Source organism: Magallana gigas, chromosome 9, assembly GCF_963853765.1.
Source record: "Magallana gigas chromosome 9, xbMagGiga1.1, whole genome shotgun sequence".
NCBI lineage: Eukaryota > Metazoa > Mollusca > Bivalvia > Ostreida > Ostreidae > Magallana > Magallana gigas.
The window spans coordinates 36,189,248-36,205,857 of NC_088861.1; the positions used below are offsets into that span (position 1 = coordinate 36,189,248).

The following is a 16,610-nucleotide window of genomic DNA, read 5'->3' on the forward strand; positions in this document are numbered from 1 at the left end:
ACAGAGGGTCTGATTTTTTAAAATGTTTCTTTTAAATTATGTAATTTAGGGCAATAGATGAATAAATTAGATTAGAAATATGTCATAAAAGGATAATTTAATAAAAAAAAAAAAATTAAAGTCCCGGGGGTCTATATACTGGGGGTGGAAGGGGAGGGGGGTCGATCCTGTCCTCAAGCACCTGTGGATCCAAGGTGTTTCTCTATTCACGTTAATAGAGAAACACAATGAATCGTCACCCTTAGCTAGCGTTGAATGTGTTAGACTTCATGCAGCCAATAATTTGCGGATGGAGGGGGGAAAAGGGTGTAGACTGAGCCAACTGGGCCTCAAACCTAATCAAAATGTCAGATCAAATAGACTGACACATTATCTGCATTCTCCATGGTCTGCTGATAAAAGCAGTTTACATCAGTTTTATTTTTGGAATATTCGTGCTTAATAAGAACAATGCAGATGCATGCCCCCCTCCCCCCGGAAAGTTCAACCTGTACTAGTTTCAACTAAAGGCACAGAGTGCATTTACGGTATGTATCAGAAACCAATTAAATTGACGGGTTGACTTGGTACCCATTTGTCTTTGAGTACTGTATAGAAAAATCAGGTTTCTCCTAAAAATAGTTTTTATTAATTGTGTCAGTCGAAAAACATGCACAAAAGCCAGAACAGAACAGTTTGCAAAATGAAACAGCTATCAGTTAGCAGATTGAATTCGAGAAAACGTAGAGAAAAGGAAGCAGATAATTGGCTTTCGAATACTAGTACATATAGTTACGTTTTCTCTCCTCTTAAGAATTACACAACACATGAATGGGTTATAAAAATTATTTGTTAGTAAGGACGAATACGACATATTGGATGTGATGGCATGCTGTATATTGTAACTGTCTTAATTAAAACCATATATTTTAATTTCAGTCACACTCATACCTACTGAATAGAATTACAGATTTTGTTGGAAATAAACATGAACCTGAAAAAATTAACAATAACATAGTCGATTTTTTTTATGAATTAAAATAATATCTACTTAAAACTTGTTTTGATCACAACAAATGTCAATATCGACATTTATAGTGATAATTTTATGTTTTATTTTAATGGTTCTTACAGACATCTTTTTGCTCTCTTAGAATCATTTTTGTAAACAAGAGCTTGGACTTTGTGTAGTTATCTCAAACAGCAATGTGACGTACACCTGCCTATTTCATTGCTGGCAGTTACTCTTTATAATCAACAGGATTTTTTCTAGCTTTTGAGCCAAGACTACAAAATCCATTCATATCTCACTAAAAACCAGCATCATTTTTAATTTGCTTTGATGCAAGAGTTGAATGGTTACGTCCTTCCGAAAGTCCAGGGTTCAATACAAGGGACTTAATCATTGCAGCCCACCATTGTTATGCCCTAAAGTTCAACGATGACTAAGCCTATCGTATTGATGTAATTTAGAATATATTTGAGGTAAATGTACAAAGGCTTATACAGGTTTTGTAAGTAATAAAGAATGTCAGGTGGTAATTACACTTTACTCTGTTCTCTTTTTAGCTAATAAATACCTATGTTACGTGTTCCTGATAAGGTTGATGTGTGATCAATGTTTTTTATGGAATGCAATTAGCTATAGAATTTGGAGACTAGGCTGACGTGTTATGCTTCACTTTTTCGCAATAATAAGATATATTTATATATGTGATCTATCATAGTTTAAGAATTCATGTTATTTTTCATGATTTAAAATTCTAACTGGAAATTATATATTACTTCTTTTTTTAGATACAACTTAAAAGCATACATGTATCATTATATTAATTGCGTGACATTACATTTATGATACAGGACACGATATTTCTATCAAGCATGCATGGTTTGCAAGTAAATATGGGAACACACATGTTGTTCTATAGGAGTTTGCAGACTCTGAGGAATTTTACAGACTATTTATATTTCATCTAAATATTTAATCTGGAAAACCGCGATTTAAGATAACCGACTAATTAATCAGTCATTGCACACTTTGTTTAAATTAGTTGTTAACTATATTTTTAGAGCTCGTGTGCATTTTGCATGTTTTGGGAGTTAATCTTATAAAGAAAAAAAATAGAGTGTTTTTTTTTAATATCTTCTCGAGAAGCTTTTGAACATTTCTTTTTATTTTCTACTTTTACTGGGTATGAGCATTGATTTAAACAATTAAGATAGTTCACTTTTCATATTGTTTTATATTCCTGTTTGATGTTAGCATTAGAAAAATAACACTCTATAGTTAAATTAACGAAAATGTTGAAATGCAATTTAAAGAAATCATTGCATGCGCATTTTTGTTATATTGACGCACTGATATAACTATCAACAATTCAACACACATGGTTTTTATTGCTTAATCATTTAATTGTATCCCCTCATCCAATCTGTATTCAGATGCAAAATAATTTTCTTTTGTAAATCGATTTTATGCTTATTTTTAAAAAGTAATATTGAACGAACTCGTCCCCACTTTTTAAAACAGAATATATAAAATCAAGGAGCAACTTTATAATTATATAAATCAAGTTTCGAGGTTCAACGAGGAAAATCTTCCGTCCTCTACGAATTAGGATTTAGGGGATTTGCGAAGTTGTTTTATGATTTGTTAAAACAGTTTAAGTTTATATAACTATTTCTTGTGGTGAAGTATTTTTGGTTTATCAGTAGTATCTACAAACATTTATTTTAGCCACTACAAACAATTATGTAACTGTTTGGGTCACATATTGACATATATTTACAAGGCTGCTCTGGTGAGCAATGTGGCCCGTGGGCATCGTATTTCTTGAATATGGGGCCAGTTTTGTTGGTACTAAGAGAGCCCATTGATGGTAAAAACATACACACTATAGTGCGCCATTAATGTGTTATGAATATATATACGCTTTAGATTTTGATTCATCACAAGGATTAATTGAAAAAGTATTAAATCAAGTTTTATATCATTAAAACATTTCAAGGTAATTTAATTTCATGCAAGAATTTTTTTTATCCTCTTTTTTAGATAAATCATTTTGTCAACGGGTTTGAGATTTATGAATGAAGTTTTCACTTCCTGGTTCAAAATCTGCGTTGGCCATTCTAAGGAATTTAACTTCCTGGTTAGCTGATTGGACATAGCAATCTGCCATTAGTTTTATGATACGTGTACAAATGCACTCTTTGAAAATAATTCATTGAAGAATTGTTCCTATATTTTCTTCTTTTAGAAAGTAGACTTTCCAGAATTCTTGCGCCTTACATAATTATCTTATTCAGAGTAAACTTTATTTTCTAAGATTAAACTCTTCAAAAACATCTATTTATGCAGCAACGTTTACGTATATCATTTTTTCCCACCATGAATAGACTCGTTTAACTAAGTTATTTTTGTAAAATGTTTTTCCTTGTACAGAAAGGCCATTGATAGGAATAAATATAAATTTTAAATTCCCGGGTTTTACCGTGGCTGGACAATGGTTGCCCTGTGTTTTTACTATGGCAATGCATTCAATAATGATCTGATTCAATTCTTCTTCTTTTTTTTAATTTGTAGATATATAAATTTAACAATTAAACGTTTGCACCGAAAGTTTGTTTACCTCCCAAGTAATATATGATCTTAATTTTAGTACACCAACAATTCGAGTTATAAGTTAAATCATCTTTCGTATCTGTTTTATTGTTTATCAATATTTTACAGTTTATACATTCAAAATAACTATACATCATTTTTACGATAAAAACATAGCATTACATGCGTAAATCAAATATAGTGAGTTCTTTCTTGGTAAAGTTGGTGAATACGGGTATATAATTAGCTTATACATCCTTCTACTCCTTCCCCCTAAATATTGACGTCACGCACTCAAAACCCAGCCCCACCGTTTCCAGTGAGATAAAGTCCTTCTTCTGAATTATTGATGAAATACAATTTCCAGCCACGTGTCGACCCTTGTATTTTCATAATTTTCATATTAATCATTATAAGTTTTTTTTCTTTTTTTGTTTGTTTGTATGTGTGGTTTTTTTGTGTCTTTTTTTTTGGGGGGGGGGGTGTTTTTATAGGTTTTTATGTTTTGTTTTTCGTTTGTTTTGTTTTGTTTTTTGTTTGTTTTGTTTTTTGTTTTTTTTTTTTTTTTTTGGGGGGGGGGGGGGCATTTCTTACTGAATCATTCTTTATGATTGACCATAGATTATTTTCTGCACTTTCAACTTTTCCACGGTTTCTGGGTATATATACATGTACATGTACGTCTGTAGTATGTACTAGAACTTAAGAAAAACTAGCATAAGTCAAAAGAAGGACAAACTTATAGAAATTCCGTTCCTGTCATTCAATCTTTCCTCTTTTATTATTAATGGTAAAAAACGACCTTCGAAAATCTTTGAATATGATCTAAGGACACAAATGCAAATGGAATTAAATTAAAAAAAATATTGTGAGTCAAACATTTTGCATAAGAATAATTCTATTTATATTGTGTATCATGATTATAAATTAAAAGAAAATGCGTTATAAAGCTTAATGTTTTTTACGATAAACCGATTACTGAAATGTAATTTTCCGGTTAAGCTCTTAAACGCGGTTAACCAATCCCCAAGTGACATTCCTTAATATGAAGTATGACAGGCAATTGTTTTAAGATCGTGGTATTTTACTATTGTCACCAATGTTTTAAAAAGATCCAATCTTACGAGAACTCTTGTCTTTTCATCAACATTTCCGAAAACAGGTCTAGAAAAATGAATATTTTTATTTCGCTGCATATACCAAGTGGCGCATTTTTTTTTATCAAGATAAAAGCTACAAAAAGGGGTTGTTTCAAAGCTAGCTAGTAACTTTTAGATAAATCTTTCTTAACCCAAAAGATGTTTAAAAGGTCTTATTTTTAGCGTACACGCGAGTGAAATTTTGAGACCTAGAATTATAAAGTAACTAAAAAAACCGGTGCCAAACTTCCTCAATTATACTCAAGGGTATTGTTATGTTCTTTAAACAAGTGTTTTCTTCTCTTACATTTTCTTACTATGTTTATATACAGTATTCTATATATGATATCTTAAGATGTTCTAATTATATTCAGATTTGTGGGGGTTTTTTTTAAATACAGAAATAATATCATACAAAAATTAAAATTTTTCAAATAACAACCATGAATAGAATTCATTTATTACAAAAATGACTTAACATTTCTCATTTTTAAATTCCTCTTTCCGTTTGTAAAAATAGAAATTATGAAACTTGATAGCATTGAATTCTTTGTTACAATGTTTTTTATCGGTTCTTGTGTTAATCTTGATGCAAGTTTCTATAATGCAAAGGTATTAATAATTTTGCGTCATTACTACAAAATGTATTGTGTGTTGCTCCATTTAAAAAAAAGTGTGCATATATTATAACAGTCGCGCTTCGGATTGGTCATTAATATCGCAAATATTTGTATGTATTTGTTTCGTTTATACATGAAAGTGTTCTATAAAGAACTAAAATTGATTAGTTATACAGTAATTAAGGATGTTTACATTTATCAAACATTATCATCATTATGAATATCATCCTTAACAGAACTCCCATGATCATTATTGTGAAATTCATCATCATCATCATCATCATCACCATCATCGATACATGTATCATCATCACAATCATCTTCATCATCACAATCATCTTCATCATCATCACTGTCAAATGTGTCATATTCGGTAAATATAAATTACGACATGAAGCTTTCAACTTCTATCAACATTTTAATAACAATGAAATCAATTTTGTTGAATAATAAAAGATACATTCAGAAAACAATACACAACAATACAATGAACCACTCACTCACTCTGCACTCACACACAGTTCTGTCGTTGAAATCATTATCGATTTTCATCACATATTTCAATTCCTTTACAAACACCTGTTTCAAACATTGTATATATTTGGATATGTAGACTGAAATAAAAATGGTAAAACTAAACCTACACACGGTAAATACGTCATAATTTACAATAATTTGTATATACAAAATTGTTTTATAGTTCATGTTTGTAGAACACACATATATCTAATTTACACACCCACATCAAAAATAACATAAACGAGGATTAGTTTTAAGAAATATAATAATTATTGACTGAATCTAACCCTGAATAATTAAGAGAGTGGAAACAATTCTGTTTTTACTCCAGTTTTTTTTATGCATTCTTTTTAAATGTCTTAAAATTAAACACAGTGAATTCGTTTTCAAGTAAAAAAAACCATACAATATTTCAATCCATTCAAATATTGATATACAGGATTTAAGACTACAATGAAATCAAGATTTATGCTAGACAGTAAACACTGTATTTCCTTTTTACAGGCTGACAACATAATCCTCATGGAATCGCTCATTCCGCAAATTTTGTATTCCATCATATCCACTCCAAAGGCCACGTAAAATTAAAATAGTTTAATGTTAAGACCTAGATATCACATGAGACCAGGGAGGGAGGGGGGTGAAACAATTTTCCCAGAATTCCCCTGCCCTGTACGGAGGTAGGACGCTATAGATCCTTCAGGGCGGCTAACTGTCTCTCTATGTCGTCATCCGTTACCCGAGATTTCGACGTCTCCCCGAGACCTTTACCTGGAGCAGCTGGCGCATGTACCATCTATAATGAAAACAATGGATATTTAGGATTGCAGTAAAAAGTTTATAATCCTACAACATAACACATACTACATTTCAGGGTTGTTTTTTTTATCTGCAGCAAATTTTGCAAAATTTTTAATCTGTCATGAGAGCTTTATAGTTTGCAAAAGTAATATTTGCAAATACAAAGTCTTATATAGTACACAATTACTGATATAAATTTTTTATGTCTTATGATTTTGAAATGAAATACATGTACATGTACTGGAAAACAGATAACAGCAAAATCTTTCCAAATGTAGTGTTTAGTGATTGTAGGGCTTAATTTTACCTTGCCGGTGATCTCGATTCCGATCTCGTCCAGAACCTGACTGACGACAGCGTCAGATTCCTCCTCATCTCCCGATTCTCCAAGAATGTCATCCAGTGTATCGTTAACTATCAAAAGGAACATCAATACCATCAAATATCTCACTTATCTGAATCATCAGTTAATTAACTGTGTCATCAGTAACATACAAATATTTTTAGGTTCTATTAACCTTTAAACACTTGTTCTTGTTTAAATAGGGTTTTTGAACTAAGGAACATGTAATAAAATTTTCTGTAATTTTGGAAGTCAAGAGTTTTTAATTTTTTTTTTAATCTACTTGAGCTACTCATCAAATGAGTGAGAAAACAAGAAAACAAATTAATGATATATAAGTTTTCCATTATACTTACATGTATCATGACACACAATTAAACTTAATGTAATTCCTGGGCAATTAACAATACCACATTAAGAAATAAATCTATACTTTTAAATTCTGTAACATCTATTACACGGGTAATATTTTTTATCAGAATTAACCCACCCCATGATCCATGTTGATTTTTTAACTTATTGAAAGGCAATTAAATACAATTATCAAAAAACACATTTTAACCTATGGTAATAACTGGATTATCAACATTAAGAAATCAATTTGGACTTTGAAAAGTACTATGTTATATAACAGAGGTATTATATTAATCAAGGCTCTCTGTATGATTCCATACGATCATGAAAAAATCCAAACACAATAAATGAGTTGAGTGGACTCACTCATGTCCTCAGACATGCCCATCTTCATGTTCTCTCTCTCAAACTCCTGCATCATCTTGGCCGTCTTCTGGGGATCCATCACTGTGTTCATCTGCTGCATCGTCTGAAAACATGGAGGAGAAACAAACAAGCGTTAGGGGCAGATTATAAATGTCTCAATTCATTATTCACAATAGAATAAACTCTTATCATTTATTTTTGAATGTCTATCATACACAGCAATAGATTTTTATAATCCTGATAGACACTACCACAAATTTTGTGGTGTAAGGGGAATAACTCTAACTGCAATATGGAGAAAAATCTTTCTGACAGAGTGATGTTATTTATGTACTGTGCAACCTGTTTGAAAAATCCGATACAAATGAATTTGTGGTTAAAGGGGAATAACTCATTTTAAAGCCAACAATGTGTTGGTGATTGGTTAGTTTGTTGTACCTTGGTAGTTGTTGCCATGGCTCCAGCCATTTTCATGTTAGAGTGCATCAACTGAAAAAGACACATTAATCTCGTAAAGTAAATTTAATTGAAAACATAGGACAGTTGCAACATGCATTTATTAATGTCAAAAATTATTTTGATATTCATAGACATTATGAAAAAGTTGGTAAACTCATGAAAAGATTAATATTTAAAAGAAGAGTATTTTCCTTTGTTTTTTCTTTTATTCTCTAAATATTAAAGTACATGAATAAAGTGTTTTCTACTTTTAATACCTTCAGTTTTTACAAGTGTGCTTCACTCACACATGTAAAAAATGAAGGTATTAAAATCAGTATACACAGCGAGAACAAACTTTAAGTATTCACAGTTGCAATACAAGAACTGGATGCTGATAAACTTTTACAAAATTATAGAAATGCATTCTGGTTGCAAAGCATTCATGAAGCGTAATTAACTTTGCTGGTTCTACGTTGTTTTACCTTTTGCTGGTTGCCTATCGCCGATATTTTGGATCCTACAGAGTAACTCTTGGTTTGCTGTTTCCTAATTGCCACTAGTTGTTTTGCTAAGACTGTCGCTGCCTAGAAATTACAAAAATTCCATAATGTCTAATTGTCAATGTCCTCATCGTTTTATAGCAATCAAGTACTGTGGAATCATTTAAATTTGTGGGGGCCATTTTTTGTGGATTGTAAGTTTTTTGCTTATTCGTAAGGATGAAATTTTGTAGATGGATCAGGTTTTAGTTTTAATGAAAAAGATAACTCTTTCTATATTTGCATGTTTTCATCGAGGATGTAAATTCATGGGGGTGGCCTACCCACCAATATCACAAAAATTGAGCCACCATGAATTCTTATGATTCCACAATATGCATAATAGAGTCAAGTCCATGTACTTATTAATTATTGGTGCAGTTTGTAGGAACTAACCTGTTTATTGCCTTGCTTTGCTGCTTTCTTGATTTCCATTTCCTATTTAACAAAAAGCAACCAGTTAGAAAACAATTATAAAAAATAAAGGAATTCGTCTTCATCATTAGAACCAACTACAGTAAATTCAGAGTAATGGAGTCATTTAAACTTTGCTATTCATTTCTTATTATATGTATTTTATTTTTAGAAATTCAGGTTTTTTTTAAAAAGAAATAAGGAATTATCATACTCCAGGTATAATGAGGTGATAATTTCTTTCAGGGCGTGATCAAATCTACATGTACCATAAAGCCTGAAGAGCTTTATGGTAGATTTGATCCCGCACTGAAAGAAATTATTACCTCATAATATTCAAAGAATGATCCCTTATTACTTATATTTATACACATTTCGGCAATTGTACGATCAAATATTAGAATTTTCATTCTGCAAACCCCTCTTGCGCCCCAACAATACATTTTAAATTTTTAATTAAGTTTTAATTTAAACTGCGCACTGTCATAACATAAGTTAATAATTCTACTGATCAACTTAGACTCACAATTCTTTTCTCCTCTTTCTCAAGCTGCCCACGGTCCCTCGTGAGATCTCTCTGGGTTTTACGCATTGTTCTGTCATTTTCTCTCAATTGCTCTGCAACAACAATAGAACTATGAAAGGGATTAGCTTCTAATCTAATAAATAGAATTGTTATGATTGAAGGATTCTAATGCAGAGTTTGAGTTCCATAATTTTTAGCATATCTAGAATAACTGATTTTAAATATCATATATCGTAGTTAGCTTAAAATTGCTATATACCATAGTTTTATTTTACCTGAGTGTATAGATTGTAAAATAATGTAGTCCAGAGAAATCAGCGATAAATTGGAATAATAACAGTTTACCCTGTTTTTTTTTATTTTAACATTTTCTCCACTATTGGTGAAAAAGTAAAACAAACATCAAAGGACCTGTACGTGTCTTTGACATGTTTAGTGTTTGAGTTTCCTGGATTACATTTACACCCATGCACCCACCTCTCCTATTATCTTTTGCATTATGCTAGTTCTGCATACTGATGACTTATACTTGTTAACAATTCAATATCCATGTATAAGAGGCAGGGCTTACTTAAAGCAGAAGATAATTTAAATTGAAGACCGATCCGCTTGTCACTTCAATTTCTTTAAGCTAACACCAAAAGGGAACCCTGAGAGTCACCTTGAGCATGTTGAGCGGACAAATAAATTTCAGAAGCTGCATGCAGACCATGACCAGAAGATGAGAACCCAAGAAGATACAAAGCTTGGGGACTGTTCCAGTGTTCTTGAGTTATATCGTGTTTGGTTGGTACTGTCAGGGACGTATACATCCCTGGTACTGTTTCGTTGGTACTGTCAGGGACGTATACATCCCTGGTACTGTATACATGTATGAATTACTTTACTATAGCTATTTCACACTTTTCAGTTAAAACATTCAGTTCAAAGAAAGGAGTATGAAGCTAAGATAAAGATATAATAAAAAGAAAGTTTACATATTACAAAAAGAACTTCACATTCATTAATGATTTAGCCCCAAAGCCCGAACCAGGTAGCTGGTAGGACACAGATCTTATGAAAAATTCCATTCACCATTTCATACACTTAAAAACTATTCAGTGTAGTATGTACATATGTAGTGTATCCTACCTTGGACGGTTGGTTTCTTTTTAAACATGGTGCTTTATTTCTTCTGACACAAACTATGGACACAGACTAGAGTTAATATTCTGGCGTGACGTGAGTTAATTCGGGAGCTATTGATATTTCTTTGTACACTCTCTCATGATCATGACGAAGTTTGTAAACACGGAAGTGACCTAGACCCGAGGTGACGCTAAATACCCATAAACTACTGTTGACAGAAAATGCTAATAACATCAAACCATATAGAAGCGGAGTGATTAATTTCCTTTAGGTTTTTGAAAAGTGATTTTGAAATAGACATTTCTATAATTATTTCAAAGGCAAATATAGTTATTCAGATTTTTATCTCTCCAAAAGTAGCTGTCTACTTAAATGTTAAATAAATTAACTTACACTGTAATTAAATTGGAAATTTCATAAATATCAAATGAAATTTCATTTAATTGGCTGATCAATTTAACAATGCTAATATGCCTTTATAATGCACAGCTTTTTCAAATAATTGATTAAAAAAAATTAAGAAGTACTCTTCAAATCTTTAAATGTTCATAATTAATAAAGGATCATTTATAGTTGAGAAATCAATGACACTAGTACTAGGTTAATGATAATGAAATGGTATCAAGCATATGCATGCAAGTTGAATGTTCAATGATGATTAAACAACTAGGCTAAAGTATGAAAATAAATGTACTAGTGTATTCTTTTTAAATTAGTTAAATATATGACCAAAAAAAATACCTAATCTTTTTTATGTGAATGTTAAAATAATCTGATTCAACAGAAGATCAATCCTACTAGAGACTTTATCAATAAGTTATTCAGAAGGGAGAAATATTTACACTCATTTGTGACTGAAAGTACAATAGATCATGCAAACCTATGGAACAGAACATCAGCAGAATTTGGTGAATTGGTATCAAAATATGAATCAGGGGACAATCTGTATAAGACAGATATTTAGAAAACTGCACTTCTCTATTGTAACATGAAAGTCATCAAACATGTCAAATTTTGTTCAGTATTTTTTTAACATCTGCCATTTAGTTCCATGGAATGCTGAAAGTGGATTAATTGCCAGATTTATTTAGGAAATTTAAATTGGGAAATATTAATAAATATTATCATCTTAGCAGTGAAAATATAATAGATCTTTAAATTTTTCTTTAAATCTGACACTCTGGAGAGAGAGAGAGAGAGAGAGAGAGAGAGAGAGAGAGAGAGAGAGAGAGAGAGAAAGAGACAGACAGACAGACAGACAGAGACACAGAGAGAGGGGGGCAAGGTACATAATTGTTGCACAGTTTAATTGCCCCTTAAAGAAAATAAACCCCAAACAAAAGATATTGTTCGAATATTTTTATCACCTTTATTTTCCTCCTTCCACAAGAAGCATAAACATACCTATAATATTCATATTTCATCTGTCAATGAATGTGTCTATCAACCATTTCATGATATTTACAATGTTGAGATTTGATACAAAATATGCTATCGGAATATGGCAGTGAAAAATGACAATAATATAAATAATCAAGGATTTTAAATACACACTATAAATTAGCCATAAATTGTTTCACAAATATTGTGATTACACACAAGAGAAACAAAATCTCTTTCTGTGAAAATGAACTTTGTCTTCACAAAAAATCCATTTTTTTTTTTACATTTGTCCCCTGAATATGTTGACTGTGTTATTTGTAGCATGCATCATTTTACTTCATTCCTCACTCACACTTCAATAAATTTATATCTATTCTTGCAACCATGTATATAGTTTCTGCTTGTTAACATATTTTGTTGGGTTGCATGTAGGTACAAAAAAAAAATTCATATGACTTGAGATACATCAAGTGATGACCAAGAAAGGTACATGTGTATGTGCTTATCAAGCATAATTAATATCACCCCTGCCATTTGTTGTCTTAACGAACATCAAATATACACTGTAGATATCATTCATATCAAAGTGACTAGACCTGGAATAGGTAATCATAAAAATAGATGTAAATGGGATGCACAACCAAAACATGTAGCAGGGAGGAGTAGTTTTTGGACAATATTACGACTAATTTCCAAATCAAGAAGAGGAAAAATAATTGTGAAAATGAATGCAATGATGAGACCAAATTCCATTATGTACATGTAACAATGACTGATTATACAAAATATAAAAAAAAAATAGAAGAAAAATAAAATAAAATGCCAAAGTAATTTTGCTACATCAACTGTACTTTTTTAAAACTTCACTTAAAAAATTGACGAAGGAGATGTTACAGTAGTAATTCAGTTATCATTAGTACAATAGATGTATTTAACAATCATTTACAATTAAAAAATTGTTTACTATAACTGAATTTTATCACATTTCTTAAACATGGTGGCCTCAGGGAAAGAAATTTTCATTCATCAACAATACGACAAATAGAGTGTACAAATGGACACAACATCGCCACTCATTTGATATCATCTCAGTCTCTGTCTGATTGAATATTATTGGATTGTGCCTCCCTTATAGTCTTAGTTTACATCCTCAAAATCCGTGGTGTAGTCAGTTGTCATCCGAGTCCTCGAGATCCGCGGAGTAATCAATCAGTCCTCATCCGATTCATCGAAATCCGTGGAGTAATCCGAGTCTGTGTCCTCATCTTTGTCTTTGTCGTCCTCATCATCCGGAATGTCCCACTGGGGATGGTCCTCAATCACCTTCGCTTCCTTCACATCCAACTAAAAATAAAAATAGAAATCATAGATATCAAACGAATCAAAATAACATGTTCTGATAGAAGAATATCATTTTTTTTATTTAGAACGGATACGATTTAAAATTGCACAAAAGTGACTCATTTTAATGCCAAATTATTATCACGTTTCACCTATATAAATTTTGAACAAACCAAGAGATATAAGCTACTAAATTCACCTGTGTGTACCTCCATGATGTATACACTTTTTAAATTTAATTTTAATCTCAAAGGATTAACAAGACCTGAGTACCTGTATTTCTTCCTGATAAATTTTCAATAATGCATTACAATTAAGCGAATAGGTTAACAGTTAAAGTTTTAACACCATGATAATCATTTAAAAAGTATTTAAGAGGGCTCAATGGTCATGGTCCGTTTTAGACTATTTTAATCTCTAAAAGAAGAAGAGTTCTGTATAAAGACACAGTTGGATTTTTTCTTTACTAAATGTTAATTTATGGCCAAAAATATCACGTCACATTTTAAGACAGATCTGATGTTTAATTTGTTGTCCTCCAAGTCTCCTCAACTTCAAGTTGATAGAGATAAATTTCAAGCTGATTCTTTCGATGTACTACTGTACATGATCTGACTTCTTACCCTGATGTTTTTGGACTGATCAAAGTCCACGTAACAATCTGAGCGCAGGCACACAGTGTACGAGTACAGCCCAGGCTTGTGTGGGGCTGAAAACTTCAGGGTCAGCTAAAAACAGATCAAACATATATTGTTGAGTATTGTTATTACATATAACATGTACATGTTCAGTACACATTTCTCTTTTGTGGATAAATATCCTGCCATTTTGGTTGAAAAATACCCTGCCAGATCTAATCCAGTAGATATTAACTTATAGTTTACTGAAAGACTTCAGTTCTGTAGTGAAAATTCAGGCATTGAGAAATCTGTTTAGCTATTCTAAGAGTTCATAAGAGCGTAACTATATTCAACATTTGACTAGCCCACTGCATTACCGTAAATTCCTAATTAAACGCGAGGAATTTATATCCCCTTAAAATTGCAAGAAGCCCGGCTCGCTGATTTAAAAACCTCGCCATTATTTTCTGTGAGTTATGAGCTATAAGAAATATAATGGATAAATGTTCCACATTCTTGATTTTCTATTCTCGCGATTTGATACAAAACAGCGGGATCGTGAAATTAAGTACTTGCGTAATATAAGGAATTTACAATACTATACATTGTACAAAATGAATTTAAGAACATAAAAGTTTGATAGGGACCATGCAGCACTGACCTCCTCCTCGTCCTTGAGGGTCAGGATCTGTACGGGGGCGGTGATCAACATGTGGTTCCTCTTGTCACTGACGTACAGCCACCACCCTTCCTGTTTCTCCTGCAAAATGTCACAAAATGATCACAACCGCAGTCCCTCTGTTCATAACTTTCTGTATATTTATTATATCATACTTGTAACAACAATTATATTACAATCAAAAAGCTTATATATTCTATCAATTTTTAAGCAACAAAAATGTGCTGTCAAAACTTCTTTCAAACAGTGTTGCTGTTGTTGAATTGTTGAATTATATCTTTATTAAAAACTGCCTTATCATTTATCTTGCACAAAATAAATAAAAGGCAACTTATTCATATTTGTTTTCTATTTCTGACACTCACCTCCCCATAGTATGGACAGTGGACGGGGTGGCTCTCCTTGACCTTGGTGTCCAGCTGTTGTTCTTTCTTGGCCTCCTCCTGGTACTTCTTCCACTGCTCCTCGTCCTCCTCGTGTTGCCCTGAGGAGGACTCCACCCTGTCCTCTCTCTGGTCCTCGCCTTCTGATGCATTTGTCTCCTCGTCTGTTTCTGCTCCTCTCTCTGACACGTCGTCTTTGTCCTCGCGCTCTTCCTCGTCTTTGACAGCCACCTCATTACCCTGTGTATACAATAAAGAAATATTTACGCTGGTCAAAGTATTAAAATTATGGTCACCGTTGTAAATTTCAAGTGAATTGATAGGAATAAATTTTTAAGACCAAATATGATTTTTAAGACTTTTCTCTTTCTTTTGCCTCAGGTTAATCAATATTCAGGAGATCAGCAGGTAATGCCTTATGTTTTCATCTGATATATATAATGTCATCTGATTTATTAGAGGAGTAAAATTTTCAAACTAATCCGAAATCTAATCTTTTCAAAAGTATTCTTATCCCCTTTGCAAGATGCAGGGTTAACTTACAAGGTAAGAAAAAAGGATCATTCTTAACAGATCTTACAAATCAAAAAGAAAGGTTAAATGGAAAATTTAACCCCCTAACCCCCCCCCCCCCCAACCAAAAAAGAAAAATTAGGAAATAAATGGATTTTGATTATTGATAGAGATGTAGACTGTCCTAAAAATAATATGACAGAGACTTTAAAGAACTGATTCATGGTTTGAATCAGGTCAAAACTGTTCTCAGATTTATCGCGCTCACAGCAATAGATGTGTATCATTTCTGATGAATTACCTGTCTTTCTTAAGGGTGTTGTTTACTCCTGGTTTGAGTTCTCAAATTCAGATTGCTATAAAGTTCAATGTCATGATTAAAATTTGTTCTAAACACAAAAAGTTTGTATGAAATGAATTATTATTGACATAACATTCGATATTTCTACACAATTAAGGAATTAGGTTCAAACAAAAATTTTTGACTTTTAGCCAAACAGAGGAAATTCGGACTAAAATTTGCAGATTTTGTTTTCCGGTAAAACATTTTTGGCAGTACTCTTATATAATTTTGCATACTTTCTATTTTTTTTACTCACCTATTCAGTAAAATAACCATATTGCACGAATTGCAAAACTATCGATGCTTAAAAACGATAAAAGACACCATATCTCAAAATTTTGATCATTGACCTTATATAAGTTTTTTGCCAACAGAATAAGGTCAATAACAGTAGTTAAATACTTTAAATGGTTTTTATCATTATCATTCATTTTTAGCTCCCCTGAGCTGAAAGCGCAAGTGAGGTTTTCTGGTCACATTTTGTCTGTCGTCCGTCTGACCTTTTTACATTTTCAACATCTTCTCAAGAACTACTGGGCCAATTTCAACCAAACTTAGCACATATCATTCTTAGGCAA

At 32.0% G+C, this 16,610-nt stretch overlaps 2 protein-coding genes across 2 annotated transcripts in view; both read right to left on the reverse strand.

Moving 5' to 3' along the window:
- Nucleotides 1–6,175: 6,175 nt before the first annotated feature.
- On the reverse strand, nucleotides 6,176–10,945 carry LOC105333773 (charged multivesicular body protein 2b). Its single transcript, XM_034479703.2, has 8 exons — nucleotides 10,774–10,945; nucleotides 9,643–9,734; nucleotides 9,099–9,140; nucleotides 8,646–8,747; nucleotides 8,161–8,211; nucleotides 7,723–7,825; nucleotides 6,967–7,073; nucleotides 6,176–6,654 (listed from the first exon to the last, which is right to left on the reverse strand). Exons 1-8 carry the CDS (start codon nucleotides 10,799–10,801, stop codon nucleotides 6,547–6,549), a joined length of 633 nt encoding a protein of 210 aa, XP_034335594.2. The 5' UTR covers nucleotides 10,802–10,945; the 3' UTR covers nucleotides 6,176–6,546.
- Nucleotides 10,946–12,125: 1,180 nt separating this feature from the next.
- The window catches only part of LOC105333774 (translocation protein SEC63 homolog), a 44,004-nt gene continuing 39,519 nt past the window's right edge, over nucleotides 12,126–16,610 (reverse strand). Inside the window, exons 16-19 of the mRNA XM_066072557.1 lie at nucleotides 15,159–15,416; nucleotides 14,776–14,874; nucleotides 14,118–14,222; nucleotides 12,126–13,497 (exon numbers count right to left, since the gene is read on the reverse strand). Of these exons, the coding sequence (XP_065928629.1) occupies nucleotides 13,363–13,497; nucleotides 14,118–14,222; nucleotides 14,776–14,874; nucleotides 15,159–15,416 (597 nt within the window). The 3' untranslated portion in view covers nucleotides 12,126–13,362. The remainder of the gene's footprint in view (nucleotides 13,498–14,117; nucleotides 14,223–14,775; nucleotides 14,875–15,158; nucleotides 15,417–16,610) is intronic.

Coding starts and splice junctions, on each gene's coding strand:
- LOC105333773 (XM_034479703.2), bottom strand. CDS start 10,801: ATGTTTAAAAAGAAACCAACCGTCCAAG. Junction 9,141..9,642: donor AGAAAGAGGAGAAAAGAATT/GTGAGTCTAAGT, acceptor TTTGTTAAATAG/GAAATGGAAATCAAGAAAGC. Junction 7,074..7,722: donor GGGCATGTCTGAGGACATGA/GTGAGTCCACTC, acceptor TCCTTTTGATAG/TTAACGATACACTGGATGAC.